Source organism: Amblyomma maculatum, unplaced genomic scaffold (genome assembly GCF_055883805.1).
Source record: "Amblyomma maculatum isolate TAMU_Amacu unplaced genomic scaffold, ASM5588380v1 scaffold_18, whole genome shotgun sequence".
Classification (NCBI taxonomy): Eukaryota; Metazoa; Arthropoda; class Arachnida; order Ixodida; family Ixodidae; genus Amblyomma; species Amblyomma maculatum.
In genome coordinates, this window is record NW_028146743.1 from 6,649,895 (window position 1) to 6,666,859 (window position 16,965).

General features: G+C 50.2%; 1 protein-coding gene across 1 annotated transcript in view; it reads right to left on the reverse strand.

Annotated features, from left to right (window-relative positions):
- Positions 1-1,238: 1,238 nt before the first annotated feature.
- LOC146171822 (visual pigment-like receptor peropsin) overlaps positions 1,239-16,965 on the reverse strand; it is a 330,381-nt gene continuing 314,654 nt past the window's right edge. The window contains exon 5 of the mRNA XM_084586301.1: positions 1,239-1,806. Within this exon, the coding sequence (XP_084442427.1) occupies positions 1,540-1,806 (267 nt within the window). The 3' untranslated portion in view covers positions 1,239-1,539. The remainder of the gene's footprint in view (positions 1,807-16,965) is intronic.

Here is a 16,965-nt window from a genome sequence, read left to right on the forward strand (position 1 = left end):
AAAAAAAAAGCAAAACAAAAAAACCCCCTCATATCCAGGCACAAAAAGTTATTTGACCACTGTTTAAAAAAAATGTATATAACGTTACATCCTTTTGTTACTGAGAAGGCGGAACAGAATAATGGAAATGGCGACCTAAACGCCGTCTCAAGAGGGTGCTAGACGCTCAATGAAAGCTTGAAAAGAAATTAGTCTTAAAGACTATGTACTAAAGCCGCACTACTTGTTACAAGTGCGCATTAAAAATAACTTGTTTACAGAAGACTAAAGGCAAACCCGGATATTTTGTGCAGTACGTTTAGGACTACGTTTTCGCGAGTTCCCTAACACGTGTCGTTTAAATAGAGGAAGCCGCCTGCGCAAGCATCGTTCCTCAACCCTTTCAAGCTCTACGAGTAACTGCCTCGTAGAGCCAAATATCGAACATGGCGCCGGTCATCAAGCTGTACGTGAAATGATTTGGTTTATGGGCTATAGCGTCCCAAAGCGACTCAGGCTTCGAGAGACGTCTGTTCGTGAAAAGGCTTTACTGAAACACTGTTCAGCACTCAATTGTTGCGGCACTTGAAAGCTCCTCCTTTTTCGGTCTTTTCTGGCGGAGGGCCAAATTCGAGACCCCCTCTGGCGTTTTCAAACGGTGGAGGTACGTACTTTGGCGCCGCCCTAAAAGCACGTAGACGGTATTGACAGAGCCATTGACAGTGGGAAGGCATCCTTGCACTTGAGAAAAATAAAATTACTTCTTGTCTGCCACTGGCCTCTCTGTGACAAAGTGTGCAAAGAAAACGACAGTATGCTTGATTGGTTAGTGATGCTTCTTGTATTATCTTCATGTGAAGTGGAATGTACGTGGTTGTTTTTATTTTTTTAACAATGTAACTAGTGAGACCGTGTCGCTCATCTAACAAAGCCCAGTTGCGTTGGCTTTTGGCGTTCTCTGCCTGGTGCAGCAACCTGGCCGCTTGCAGCACAGCTCCATATGCGGTTATAATCAGCAATGACCACATTGAATGTACCTCATCGCCCTTTTTCCATGGTAGACAGATTTTACTTATAAATATTGGGTATATCTTCATGCGCCCCGTACAGATATGAAATAAAATAATTTGATCGCTCATTCGCAGAGAAAACGAGCTCCTTCTGCTCCCAAGTACAAACCCATTCAGTCTATGGCGAAATGACTCTTGAGTGAGCCCGACCAGAGCGAATAGATCCTCTCCGTCCCTTCTATAGTCCGCTGCCCCTACTCCTCTGCCTCTGCATCATTTGTAAGTGCTTTGCTGCTTGAGCCGAATGAGTGATCCCAGCCTGTAGGCGAGCTCACGCCACCCGGCTCGATGCTCGCATTGCCCAAAGCGTGAACGTTACGCAAGCCCGATAAAACCAGCTTCCAGCTCGATATGCGGTACAGACGCTGCTTCGTGGAGCCCGCGTAAATACCGTGACAAGTAGTTAGTAGCCAGAGTGGCTAGCGTTAACCCAATCCCAAACTGGAGCATTTTCCTTCCAGGCAGCGCTCTGATTGAGCACCACGCCAGGCTAGCAGTAGTCCTCTTCAATCGAGCAGCTGCGGCGGCCCATGGCCCGGCAACGGCACGTGAGCAGCGCGTAGATGTCGGTCCGGATACGCGGGTTGCTGAAGAAGTAGATGAAAGGGTTGATGGCGCTGGCTGTCTTGCAGAAGAGCGGCGGAACCACGGCCACCAGGTGGGGCACCGAAGCCGCGTTGCCGAAAACCGCCCACAGGCAGAGCACTGCGTACGGAGTCCACGCGGCGAAGAACGTGGCCACGATCAACACCACCATCTGCACACCGCAAATAAAAGAGCGCGTTATTGCTTAACACTTCCGAGCGCCAATGACTCGTATATTTCTGCGGAGCCACTCAGTGCCACCAAAGCTTCACGTGACTCCGTGGAGCACAAAGTTTGTCATGTACTAGGGACGAAAATGTACATGATAAGCCGAATTGGCGCAAGGAGCGAAGAAGACGAAGGTTGAAGCAGCTAAGCTTCACTTTCAGTAATCGCGTGCATTACGAGGTCGTTGTCGATCATCAAAATTTTGAATTTTGAGATCGCTGTATAATTAATCGTTTGCGACAAATTAGTTTGTTAACTGCAACCGCGGCTTTATGTTGAGTTCGCCGAGCACACACATGCAGTAATGGCGTAATCCACTTGGCCATCACACTATTACAATTGCGCTGTAATGGAAAAAAACAACAACCAATCAATACATTTATTGAGCGGCGTGTTTGCGGCATGAAAGATCAATCGAGTTATGATAGATATTTTTGCTCACTTCATTTATTTGAAATTAGGGCGGCAATAACGTTGTAAGTATTTCTCCTAATTACTTTCGGAGTTTGTGCTTGAAAGTTAAGTTCACGCAATCACCCAATGTTTTACCTAAATTGCATACTGTACATTGATTTAGCTTCATTTTGATGTGCAGCATATTATTGTATATAGCACAATAACTTTCTGACAGGAAAAAAATAAACAAACGTACAGAAATCGGTGTTTTTCCTACGCAAGGAACGAGTTAAGCTCTCCAGCCTGGCAGCTGCACCAGTCGGCAGCTACGCTGCTGGACACGTCTTTGAGTTCTTACATGCAGAGTAAAAAACTTCGAATCTGCAGTTAAATGTTTGCTTGGACCTTTCCTCTGAATGAGCGATTGCAAACGGCATATTAAGAACAACTCGCAAGATACATCTGGTAAACTGGCAGCGCATTGCTCGAGGCTTAAGTGTGAACTACTTGTTTAAAAGCGCATCTCTCCTGCTGAGATAAAAAAGCCAGGTCACCCTAGAGTCATGGGACGTCCTTGCAATGGCTTTGATCGAAGAGGTACTTCAGTTGCGTTGACTGGGAAAGGAACGGTGTTTGTAACAGAACAGAAAAGCAGGTTGGTGCGATGCCTGTCATACGCATGTTAAGGATTTTTAAGCTTTTGGTCTCGCTCTCGTTTCCTTCTTTTCTGTCTGCTCCATGTTGCCGATCAAGACGAAGATGAAGTTTAGTTGTAAGTTCGCGCTTCTGTCTTGTGTCGTCCCTGCTGTATTTGTTAGCGCGCCGCTACCAAATCAGGATGGAAGACCACATAGCCCAGTATGAAGCTCTGTTGACATCAGAAAACCTGTTCGTTACAGTTAGTACTCGAGCACTCAGCGATGAACTTCACTCTGAGTAAAATATACGCTATGCATTTGAAAACGACTTCGTATTTTTTTTCGCCTTTTCCACAGTCACGTCAGAAGAAGAGGAAGTAGGCTCAAGGAGATGCATACTGGCAGAAAAATGAACTATTACCGCAAATGCGACCATGAACTCAGCAAAGGAAAAGCTTCGGGGTGATGCTAAAAACTTCCATTACTTTCTTCGACAGCCTGTCCTCTCCCCAACTCGGAAGCGTTTCCTCATTACCAGAACGTATCACATTAAAATTGCTTTGGCTATGGAACCCTGTGAAATAAAGGTGCCGTAGCAAGATCAAATTGGAAGGAGATGTCTAGAAGAGGCGCCCACATAGGTAATTAAGGCTACCGGTTAGTAAAGGCTGGAGCTGCACGCAGAAACGTTGAACAACGAGAGAATCATTTGCATGCGAGTTTATTGCAGCACATGTTTCAACTTCAACGCCACGCCATGCACACGCCAACAGAGCCCTTCTTTTCATGAATAATCACTAAGAGATTATTCATTTACACGCGACAGCTGTGTGATAATAGCAGTAAACATATTTTTGATAAACGTTAGAAGACAACAGCTGTACATAAAAAGCACACAGGGAAAGCTCAGATGCGTCTTCAGTCAAGTCCAGGGCTGGACATGAGTTGTTCCGTTAGCTGCTTGTCGTGTTTGCAGTAGTTGTGACTACGCTTACATTCGAAGGAGACACATCGTTTTTCGACAGGATGCGCGGTTTCGAATCCTTGCGGCTGCTGTCAGTGATCAGCGTGCCATCCAACTCCTCTTCTTCGGTGTCTAGACTGGCAGAGTCTTCCTCTGAATCTTCGCGCCCGGTTGTCGGCTGAGCGCTCACCAGTTCCGTCCCTTCTGCTCTTGCAATGGCGCTTTTCAGTGTCTCGACAGAGATTGACGACGACGTAGCTTCTTGCTCCGTAGTGTGAGATGTAGCCTGTCGCTCAGTAGTGTGAGATGTAGGCTGCCTCTCAGTAGTGTGAGATGTAAGCTGCCGCTCAGTAGTCTGAGATGTAGGCTGCCGCTGAGTAGTCTGAGATGTAGACTGCTGCTGAGTAGTCTGAGATGTAGACTGCTGCTGAGTAGTGTGAGATGTAGCCTGTCGTTCCGTAGTCTGAGACGTAGCCTGCCGTTCCGTAGTCTGAGACGTAGCCTGCCGTTCCGTAGTCTGAGATGTAGCCTGCCTCTCTGTAGTCTGGGACGTTACCTCTTGATACGTAGTCTTCGAAGCAGGCTGCTCGACTCCCAGTGTAGAGTTCACCGTCTCGTTGTTCTCGCTGTTCCGAGTGTCATTTCCCACTACGCCCGCGACGCGACCGAGAGATGCCGGCTCAGACACATTTTCGCCACTGGATTCTACCCTCTGCACGACCAGCAGTTCTGCAGTGGAGGCATTGCCTACTGCCACGTACGCCGAGTCATTGGCGAGCTGTTGCTCTTGCACTCTAGCGGCGTTGCTCGACTTGACAATTCCAGGTGTGGCGCGGCTCAAAGAAGTCGTGTCGGACACACCCCTGCGCCGCGTCGCCGTGGGCGTTCCTGAAGGCGCGTTCAGGTAGACAACCTGTACCTCGTCGGCTCGCGTGTTGTTGGCACGGGGCAAAGGTCGCTTGACTTGCACCGGTTCCTTTGCAGCCTGCGGTGCGGCGGCCACCGCCGGTGGACTCTGCACGGACTGTTGGTTCAGGTACTCACGGTACTGGTCCAGGATCGCCACGAGTTCGTCGTTGCGCTTGAGCGAGAACCCCAGCAGCAGGAAGCAGCCCATGACAATGCAGGCCATGACTGCGATGATAGTGCAGATGCGAGACCTGGACGTCGACTCCTGCTGCACCTGCATGTCGGCCATGGCCGCGGGATCCATGGTGACTCGGAGGATGCGCCGCAGTCGACGTTTAAAATAGGCGGAGGCTTGGGCTCATTGCTCGGCGCGGCGAAGCAGTAGCGGCGGCGGCGACCAGCGAGCGTGCTAGGGCGCTCCCACGAGCTGTGACTACTTCGTTATCGTCTTCGCCTTCTTCTTTGGCGCACGGACATTGGCTCCCAGCCCTGCTTTAGCGCAAGTAAGCCTCGTGGAAGTAGGCTGGTGGCCTCATATTGGTTCACAAAGCACGAATAATGCGTTTGCCAGAAAGTCTACTATCCTATGATGGCGCCACGTAGCATTGATGCCGTGGGTGCGTTAACTAGAGGCAGCTAACTGCAGTTAATGTGTGCTGGACTAGATCCATAAAGGGAGGGGGGGGGGGATGCGCATACAAGTCGTCAAATCGTTTTACGATAGCTGACCTACACTTTCGCTAGTTATGCTCTTCCGGCGCAAATAAAGTTTAGTGGTTCGTGACCTCGCAGAGAAACTGCGCGTGATGTTTTGCAACAGATTATGTGCTAGCCAGGACAGCGCATAATGTTTGAAAATTTGTATGCTGTCTTGTTGGAAGCGTATTGCAACAAATGATATTGCACCGCACAGAGCAACTAAATACGGATGTAAAGGAAAAAAAAACAGTTCGTTGACGTCTTGTAGTTTATTTGCAAAATGCGTGCTACGCGTTTTTTAAAAAGAGAATCGACAGGCAAGATTTCCCCTTGATAGAGTTCACAGATGAAGTGACGTAAATGTCTACAGAGTTTTGACTTCGCTGGTTTGAGCACAATGGAGTGAAACATGCACTTGGGTGTACCTCGCGTTGGATTCCACTAAACCGTATCCGTAAGATGCAATAACGGGTATTTTGTCTCTACTTAGCAGATATACCTGATAGTAGAATGGAGGAACTGATTGCGTAAATCGGTGCGTAGGTCATGTGCTATCGCGCGTTGTGTACACTGCCTTCATATCATCGTCTCACATACTGACTATTAAGAGAGGTGCGATTGAGTATGAGGAAAAGGAAGATAAAGTGTGCTTCCGAAGCTAGTGCAGTGAACACGGAGGACAAAATTGAACTTATTGGGTCGTGGCAAAGCATGCAGATTTGTCGGCAACGCCGTGATGCAGCTAAGGAGTCCGGGGCACAACGAAGCCGCCTTCAGCCTTCTCCACTGACGCCTTGTCAGCAAGCTCTTCCGTGTGCGCTTGGACTTCCAAGGTGAGTACCTGTGTCCTCGCTTTTTTTACTGCTACTAGCAGCTGAGCGCTAAGGCGTCGCTTGCCCCGCTCGCACATTGCGGCACCTGCGAGTGCGCGGTAAGAATTCTTGACGCCCTTAGAAAGCTTTGCGTACAGATTGTAGTTCTAAGCTGTTTATCTACTGCCGTAGACCCCCCCCCCCCCCCTTCCCTTTCCCGTTCTTTTTGTTTTCGTGCTTGGTTTATCAGTTCACGTGAAAGTCTATACAATTAAGTGTAAAGACACATTTGAGCGTTGCATTCCGTCTTTTTTCATACCCCGTTTTAGAGACCCCATGTCAGCTATAAATATATCCTCAAAAGCTCTTTTAGAGTCTGCATGGGGCGGACACCCCACTACCTGCCTACGCGAGAAGATGAAAGAACAGGAAAAAAAGAAAGTGCTTGCTTAGCTTGGTGGAAGTGCAGCAGACCTTGAAACAGAATCTGCTTCTGTCAAATGCTATAGAAGGAACCTATTTGCCTTTCTTGTCAAACTGCTACGAGAGTAAATTGCTTACGCATAAGAGAGCTAATGAACAATATAGGGACCTGTCAAGGCCGCTTTTGTAATTTGTTTAGAAGGTGTCCTCAACCGGTACCACGGCGGCACGTGCAGGAGATGCCCTGGCTGTGAGCTCAAAAGCGGCCGAAATGAACGCGGGAAAGCATGCGAGTCACGCTGTGACCAAACGGCTGTTTCTTGCCTGCCATGCCACAGCGCATGACACTACTTGTTTGCGAACGGGAACAGGTCGCATGTTCACGGGGAACGTGGCTGCGAAATAACCTACCTTGGAAATGGTATATCAGCGTCTATACACTAAAGTGAGCATTTCTTGGTATTTCAGTCGGTAAAGACAAAAAAAAAAAAAAAAAAATACCCCACTCCCTTTGCGCTTTTCGGGAATTACGTTGCGTTCATTTAAATATAAAAAAAAAAGAACTCGAAGAAGCCTTACGTTAGCTGTGCGCCTCTAGTAGTGCGAAGTGTTGCACACGTGTGACGTTCTGTACATGTGTCATAACGTAGCAACATAGGGCAGTATTATATAACCATCCTCTGTCCAGCTGTTATCTCGTATCTATTCCGCCCTTCGGCATTGGCCACTGTTGTTCGGCGACATAGCCGCGGCTTTGAAGCGTCCGTGGGAAGCGACCGGACCATTCGCTCATTGTCGAGTCGTTGAGTCGATGCGCGCGGTGATTGGCCCAAGATATCGTCGACGTGACGGCTTGTAACTTGTGATTATTTAGGCTTGTCCCCTTTCTGCTTTCGTCCGATACTGCCATCAAGCAGACGTCACGCAAAATGAAATAGAAAATGGTCTTGTTATGCTGCAAGCTTAGGCAAGCAACTTAGCGCAATGCGAACGTAATGACGTAGACCCATAAATTTGAGCGGGTGGCGCGTGGACCAAGGTGAGATGTATTGTACGCTCGCTCAAATTCAGTAGTATTAAGGGAGACACTCTTATAGGAAGGATTGGTCAAGCTAGAGGAGTGGTCAAGCTAGAGGAGTGCCGACCGGAGAAGCGGTGGAGCTAGTCTTGTTCAACTATAAGCTACAGTTCCGAAAAAGAAAACAAAAATTTTTAATTTTGAACGTCCGGTAAGCCGCTTCGAGGCCTTCTTTAAGATTCTCGTTCAGGAAATGGGCCAGCGTTCTTTCTAGGCGAAAAGACTGTGTTGCTGAAAGAATCCCCAGTCAAGTCTTCGGCATCCTTTCCCGTTTGGCCTTCTAGACGCTCTGTATTGCAAGGGTTTTTTGCTGACTGTTCATCGTTTTACTAACTCTAGCACTGATATGAACCAATTGTACAACTCTGAGCTATAGGGGTGTGCTTCTTAAGGTGTATCCACACGACGGATCACGGACTGCGCCGCGGACCGGTCACGTGGTGTCGATCGCGCACGGTCCGGCTAGGTCCGGCAAGCGACAGCATCCACACGGCGGGCCAAAATAATAGCCGACAAGCCGGACCAGGGGGCCGGTCGAAGGTATACACTGCCGAATTTGGTGTGCATTTGGGCAATATTCAGGTACGGCCTTCGTCTATAGGGGCTTCATATAAATATGAATGAACGCACCTGTGCAGCCCTAAGGACGTACCCGAGTTGACAGCATTCCACTTAATCCGTTTAATTCCAGACGCAAAGATGAAGAAGATCAATAAGGACCCATCAACATACGCGGACGCCTTAACTGTGGACCGAACTTAGCCGCAGTTAATGCAAATAGCAGCTCACCACTGCTGCACAGCGCGCAACCGTGGCATAACGAAGCTGCGGTTACAAATATCCCAATTATAACACCGTGCGTGGAGCTGCTTCCGACTCGGGCGCGCTCAAGCATCGCTCTACCGCCGCGTCGAGGCGTGCTACGGCAGCGGCGGATATCGCTTGCGCGAGCGTGCGTAGTGAAATAGTCTTTCCGGTGGCGTATCCGAACTGACCACTTCGTGAGGATCACTGTGATAACAAGCAAGTTTCTGCATAACAGCTGTCGCATGTGCAGCGCCGGCTCACCTGGCCTTTTTGCACGCTATCTCCACTGCTAAGGCCTCGCCCATGTATGGCCATATCCTTTCGTTTTTTTTTTTTTACAAGACAGTCGGTAGACCTCTTTATTGTTTTTTTACACTGGGCAGGCCATTTACAACAGTGCTGGTCAAATCGAAAGCACCGTTCGCGGTGGCTTTGATGCGAAACAATTTAGGCCTAGTGACGACTAGGGAGTATAGGCGCGGCCAGTGCGCCGTCGTCCACCGCGTTTGCGGCGGCACCACTTCGGCAAACTCGCGGCATTTGGCGTCGCACGTGTTCATTTGGGAACTTCTCTTTCATGATGTAGCTGAGGTCCGATGTGTTTTGACACTTTTCACTAAACACGCCGCTGTAAAAAACTTGTCCGGGACGTGATGGGGCAGCAGTACGTAGTGCTGCACATACTGTGGTACGCGGTACTCGAAGGCTGCATAAAAACACCGTCGTACGCCACTCTAAACACTGCCTATGTTACTTGGTGCTCTTCAAAACGTGCTCAAAGTGCACTTTGTTGATGCGGGCTAGCTCATGCGCTTTAATGGGGTGCAAGCGCGCCTCCTCCGTTCAAGACGCCGCCAGGTCGGTGGTCCGCGGTCCGAGAAAAATGCCCAGCCATTTTCGCCCGCTCCGGTACGCAGACCTGGCGCGGACCTCGTAGTCCGGGAGTGGAACGTCACGTGACACTTGGTCCGCGGACCAAAACAGGTCCGTGGCCCGTCGTGTGGATACACCTTTACGAACGCATTGTTTAATCCGGTTTTGAAAGGTTAAGCTAATTTCATTTCATTTGAAAGCTAACGGCACTCTCGGCGAATCTCCGCCGCCGCATTGGAAGGCAGGAAAGGCAGCCGGAAGCAATTTATTACTTTGTTATTTTAGTCCAAGATGACACAGAACACAGAAAAACAGCAGCGTCAACCAGGCGCCAGCCGACACTGCTCGAACGTCATCTTCTCTAAAACTCGCGAGATTCTTCTTCTTCCTTCCTTATGCACATATCAGTGCATGCACCGCCTAATGTAACACTACACCACAGGGTGAAAAGCACCGTCCCGGTGCGTACTAGCATCCAAACCAAGGTCCGTGTATACGGCTTGAGGCGTATACAACATGGATCGTCTCGATGCGTGGTGTAGAGGTATGCGTTGCGGGATGCAAGGGCGCAATTTCGCATGTCACTGGAGTCACTTGTCGTAAGACGCGGTAGGGTGCTATATAACGGGGCGAACGTTTTTTCGAGAGGCCAACGCGGCGAGCTGTGGTCCAAAGCAGCACGAGAGAGCCGCAAGAATACTGGGTGTTACGATGACACAATGACAGGAATCATAGCGACGTTTCTGGGAGTGCTGGGAGGCTGCGAGTCGGTTGCGAGCAACAACGCGGGCAGCATCAGCTCGGGCTATGGCGTCACGAGCATGAGAGCTGGCAGTGGCGACAGAAGGGAGCAGGCTGTCAAAAGGAAGCAGAGGTTCACGGCCGTATAGAACATAGAAGGGGCAGTTGCCGGTAGTGCCGTGACGCGACGGATTGTATGCAAATGCCACAAACGGCAGCGTTATGTCCCAGTCGCGGTGATCATCAGAAACGTACATCGACAGCAAGTCATTCAATGTCCGGTTAAGGCGCTCGGTAAGCCCGTTAGTCTGTGGAGAGTAGGCAGTCGTGAAAGAATGACAAACGTTGCACAATCGTAGGATCTCGTTGACTATACGCGCAAGAAAGTAACGGCCACGGTCGGTGAGCATTTGGCGTGGAGCTCCATGGACGCGTATAACGTCGTTGAGGAGGAAAACAGCGACATCAGTTGCACAACTGGCTGGTATTGCTCGTGTGACCACGTAGCGTGTTGTGTAATCAGCGGCTACCGCAATCCATTTGTTCCCCGATGCGGACAGTGGAAAAGGCCCGTGAAGATCCAGACCCGCTCGAGAAAATGGGTATATGGGAATGTCGATCGGCTGCAGAAGTCGAGCTGGTAAAACTGATGGCTTTTTCCGGCGTTGACAGCGGTCACAGGCAGCCACGTAGCGGCGGACTGCGTGGTATAGGCCTGGCCAAAATAACCGACGGTGCACACCGTCGTACGTGCGCGAGACGCTTAGATGACCCGCTGTGGGAACGTCGTGAAGCTGTTCAAGGGCGGCTGTGCGTAGGAGCTGAGGGACTACTAGTAGAAGGTCGGGGCCATCAGGTCGCATATTGTGCCGGTAAAAGGTGCTGTCGTGGAGCACAAACAAACGAAGGGAAGGGGCATAGCGATCGGCGCAGAGGCGATTGATTATTACGCGAAGCTGAGGGTCCTGGCGTTGCTCACGGCGAATGTTGGAAAAGTCAGAAATAGAGAGCACGCAAGCGTCATTGTCACATTCAGGTTGACTTGGCGGATCGACTGGATGACGGGACAGGCAATCGGCGTCTCGATGCAACTGGCCAGACATAAACTACTGAAAAATTGTACTCCTGAAGGCGCAAGGCCCAATGTCATAGGCGGCCAGTGGGGTCTTTGAGTGCGGAAAGCCAACACAATGCGTGGTTGTCAGTGACTACTGTGGATGGCCGCCCATACAAGTAAGGGCGAAACTTCGTAATAGCCCAAACTAGGGCTAAGCACTCACGTTTTGTGATGGAATAATTCTGTTCTGCTGGCATAGGCGATGACGCGAGTGGAACCGAGCAGACGTTGTACGAGAACAGCACTGATTCCATGACCACTTGCGTCGGTGCGTACTTCTGTGGGTGCTGACGGATTGAACTGAGCCAACACTGGCGGACCGGTGAGGTGGGCAATAAGAGCGACGAAGGCGGCCGATTGTTCGTGGCCCCAGGAAAAGGAGGCCTTTTTTTTTCAGAAGCTGCGTGAGTAGACGGGCGATTTCCTCGAAGTTTGGCGCAAATCGCCGGAAATATGGGTAAAGTTCGAGGAGGCTACGCCCGTCGCTGCTAGATTTCGGTATAGGAAAATCACTTGCAGCGCGAAAATTGTCGGGGTCTGACTGGATGCCATGGGTGTTGACCAAGTGTCCTAATACCTTGAGTTCCCGGAGACTAAAGCTACACTTCTTGGAGTTCAACTGAAGGCCAGCTCGTCGGAAGACGCCAAGAATAGCCGAAACATGATGTAGGTGGCCCTTAAATGTTGATGAAAATACGATGACGTCATCGAGGTAGCACAGACATGTGGTCCATTTGAACCCAAGTAGTAAGGAGTCCATCATGCGCTCAAAGGTCGCAGGGGCATTACATAAGCCGAAAGGCATCACCTTGAATTGGTAGAGGCCATCCGGGGTGACAAAAGCCGTCTTATCATGATCTCTTTCGTCAACAGAGATCTGCCAATATCCAGAACGGAGATCGATGGAGGAGAAGTAGTTGGCACCATGCAGGTAGTCGAGGGCGTCATCGATCCTTGGAAGATGGTACACGTCTTTCTTTGGTATCTTCTTTAGGTGTCGATAATCTACTCAAAACCTCCAGCTGTTGTCTTTCTTTTTAACGAGTACTACCGGAGACGCCCAGGGGCTGCTCGACGGCTAAATAATGTTGCTGACCAGCGTTTTCTCCACTTCTTCCTGAGTGATTCGACGTTCGGAAAGAGCAACTCTGTAAGGCCGTCGGTGAATAGGGTGGGCATCTCCAGTATCGATGTGATGTGTGACGACGGACGTTTGGCCCAGGGATCCGTGATAGAAATAAAAAATGTAGCTGCATGACCGCAAAAGGCCGGCAAGGGCGCTGGCATATTCGGGACGGAGGTCAGAGGCAACCATGGCTGAGATGCGGTCCTCCGGGCTATGTGACGGGACAGGTTGTGCAGGTACTTCGGCGTGACGGTCGGAAAGCACTGCAGAAATAGTAAAGCTGGACAAAGGTGACAACTCGGCAAGGAAAATTCCCTCCTGGAGAAATTGCGAAGACATGCTGAAGTTGAGTACTGGAATATAAGTGAGGTTATTCTCGACGTGTACAATGTTATGAGGTAGGACGATGTTGCGCTGTAGAGTGACGACGGTTATGGGGTTGACAACGTAGTCGCCGTCTGGAAGGGAGGGTAAAGGTGACATGGGCACGTATACTGCCGCCTCGGGAGGTAGGCGAGTAAATGTACTGGAGCGGAGGTGAGGCTGGGAATGGTCAGCACTAGGGTCGTGAACACAATGGGGCAGGGTTAGGCGCAGAAGTCCAGAGGAATAGTCAATGAGAGCGGAATGGGCTGTTAAAAAGTCTAGGCCTAAGATCACGTCTTGAGGACAAGTAGTAAGGACGGCGAAGAGCACAGGGACGTGATGGCCGGCTATGCTGACGCGCGCAGTGCACATTCCGATGATGGTAGCAGTGTTTCCATCAGCAACACGAACTGTAGAGGTGTTAGTGGGCGTAAGAACGGTTTTGAGGTGCTGGCGGAACGACGAACTAAGGACTGAAGTATGGGCTCCAGTGTGAATAAGGGCAGAAACTGAGACTCCGTCTACAAGAATGTCAATGAGGTTACTTCTGGGTGTGGGGGTCAGTTACTAGTTGACAGTCCGGGTCGGTAACGCAGCGTCCCTCCCGGGCGTTGCACTCGCGAGTTTCCCGAGTAGGCGCCGGCGTATGATGGAGAGGAGCTACGACGAGGCACCGGTGAAAGGGATCGACGAGTCAGGGGGGATGGAGATAGGCTGGAGCGACGGGCAGTGGGGACGGTTTCGTTGCGAGGCTGATCTGTTTGAGGAAGATAATGTCCAGGTCCATCATAGGCGGGGCGGGGCTCCTCTGGTTGAGCAGGGAAACGTCGATGTCTATTGTAGTACCGACGGTCGGCGTTGTAATAAGAGCGAGGAGCGAATAACGTACGGCTACGGCAATAGCGCGATGTGTGGCCGGCGCGACAGCAAATGAAGCAAATTGGCCTGTCGTCTGAGGTGCGCCACTATGGAGGATTGCGGCTAACGTAGTGACGCTGGGAAGCCTGGCTGGCTGTAGCAGCACCGACTACAGGAACAGGGTGCGTTGGTGACGGTGGCGGCACGGGGCTGGAGGAGAGGCCGACGTTGGCAAGTTCCTGGCGAACAACGGCCTGTATCATGGCCATGGTGTCGGGCAACGGAGACGTGAGTGGTGCAGGAGCCAAGGCGTCGAGTTCTCTCCGGATGATCCGAGTCATGTTCTCTGAATGAGAAGAAAAACGCCAGATCAGCACAGGATGGTGTAGCCGCCGTGTTAGGAAGGCGCGCAAAGCGATGTACGAGACGTCGTTGTTTAGCCTGCTCGAATTTTCGACAGACTTGAAGTACCAAGTCGACGGGAGCGCAATCCGTACAGAAGAGGATGTTGAACGCATCATCCGCTATACCCTTGAGGATATGCCCTATCTTGTCACTTTCTGGCATGGAGCTGTTCACCTTGCAGCACAACGAAAGCACGACTTGAGTATAAGCAAGGTAGGACTCCGTGGAGGATTGGGTGCGAGTAGAAAGTTCTGTTTTTGCTGCGAGAGGCCGCCCAATCGGCCTCCCGAACAAGTCCTGAAGCTTTTGTTTACAATTTTCCCAGGTCACTAGCTCTTGCTCGTGATTTTGTAACCACGTCCGAGCTGTTCACGCCAAATAGAAGATTATGTTCGCCAGGATAATGGTCGCGTGCCAGTGGTTGTTTCTGCTGCAGCGCTCGTACGAGGAAAAAGAAAGGAAGAGCGGGAGAACCCCGGCGACTACGATCCATTCTGCATGAAGACATCTTACTAAAAATGTGGGATGTTGTTGCTCTCTCGCATTGCGCAACTCTAGCTGCCGAAGCCGAAAGACTTCGATGGTTTAACGAGCCCTGCTCAGTGCGAGCGCTAGAGCTTTAGTAGTTGTTGTTTATGGCCGCAGAAAGCGAGGATAGCGATCCCAAGAATGCGACGCAGCGCATTGCCGGAAGCTCGCAGTTAAGCGACGAAAAATAAAATGGCGTGAATCTGCAGTGTTGCGCCTTACAACGCCTACTGGTACGTGCGCTGCTTAGTGCCTGTGGCATGAGTACCGCAATAGATGCAGTCATTTTCACATACAACCGAGTAGGGCTTTGGCAAGCGTTCTTCCCTTATTGATTTTCACTTCAGAAACCCCTCATCAACCCAGCTGAGTAGAACGTGAGCGCTTTTCGCATGAGCTCCGAAATACCTGTTCTCCATTAAAGAGACTTCGTAACGTGCAGGTGTGGCGCCTCATCAATGGCGCCTCACCGGGCCATTATTAACCGCTGGGGAACGCAGCTGATGGTGACATCCTAAAGCGAACACGACGCTGCTCACCCTGCGATGCGACATCAATAACCACCAGGGACGCGCCGCTGCTAGCCGCGATTGAAGTTGTATAGGCGAATTTGATATTTTAAATATTTTAGGCAGCCACATCAGATGCAACAGTTGTCCAGATGCCTTGAACCCTCACAGTGGCGACTCGCGGAGGTCGCGCGACATGATTCGTCACGGAGGGGGCGATTAGTCATGGAGGGGGAGACCGGAACGAGTCACTAGCGACCCGTTTGGGGGAGTCGCTCTCTGGCCGATTTCTTGCGACGCGACTTCAAGTCGCAGAACACCTCATCTAACACGCGGCGCTTCTGCCTTCTTCCTTGGGCGGGAAAATTCAAGAGTGCGTGCGCACGTGTGCACGAATTACTGCTGCCGCAGTTGCTGGACACATGTCGAGGATCACTGCGAGAGTGAAGCGCCCTAATTCGCGTTTGTACGCGTATTCTTCGTCATGCGCTCGACGCTCGTTCATGAGGCGATTTCGGGATCTGCTATTGGGCGCGAGCGCCACCACTGGTGCGAACGGCGCTAGCGTCGACCTAGCGCATGGCCGGTCTCGAGGGAGGCCTCACTAAAGGGGTCTGTTTCCACCTCCCGCCGCGCCTCGGTGGGGTCGCCACCGCCCCACTGCTGCTCCTCTGCTACCCCGCCGTTCACGCGCAAAGGAATCGCTCGCTCGCTCTTCGCTGAACCCGCGTCAGTTGCAACCGGCAGGCGGTCCGGTCATTTCACCCTTTATTGCTTATACAAAGACGCCGTAATCGGCGTTAAGATTTATCTTATACAAGGAATAAAAATCCGCTTACGCGCTCGCTTGCCTTCTTCAGTGCGGCCGAGCATGGTCGAATGAAGCTAGTACACTTACTTCAACATTTTTTGCCCCTATATTTTGTACAGAAATAAATTTATCACGCTATGCAGTGTGCCTTTGAAAGCTGTAAGCAGGTGTAGCGCGACCTGACGCTAGTGCATGGCAAACTGTTGGGTGGAGATTCTGTCAACAGCTGCCGTTTTCGTTTAGAGCAAAAGAGGCACGGGCGAAAATTCATGGCGTGTCTCAGATTAAGGAACAAAATTTGTGCTTATAATTAATATTTCAGTTTTCTAGTGGAGTAGGCTGTTCTAGCTTCGTTCAAAACAAATTAGTCGGTTGAAAACAGAATATGTATATGTGGTCTCGTGACTGACGCATATGTATAACAGACGTATAGTTGGTTGAATACATAGATAAACAATAACTTTTAATCAAACAACTGGGCATCAACATTATGCTTAATTGAAAACAGCGGCAAACAATAAAAATTTGCCCTTTAAAGTTATACATTGTACTAGATATTCAAAACGTGACCTGCGGCTAGAAAATTCACAGTCACAATATCTTCCTGGACGGAATTGTACATATAGGGAGCTGGCCTGTAATTCCTCTCTGTCATTTTCTTGGCATAACTGACAGGAAGAATTCTGATAAAAGTTTCAGATATCAAAGAAGCGGACCTTATAGCCTGGCGGTTGTCAATTCCTTCCGGCAACTTAGCAATGGCGAATTCTCAATTGTGCTGCTTGAATCAGGATTTGAAGTACTTCGAGAACGTTGGTGTGTGGTAGGTGCACGGGAGCTTTTTTTTTTTTTTTTTAATAAAACCTTGTCCAATAAGGCAACAATTGAACTCTGGTTTCGGATAATGCAGTCCACTAGAATTCTTGTTTTCGTGGAAAAGTGTACATGAGGCTACTTCTTTCGCTAGACTCAAGAAGGATGGCGCAAGCGTCACACCCGAAGTCAGTGATTAACTTACCAATGTATCCAGCGAGGTAAGCTAA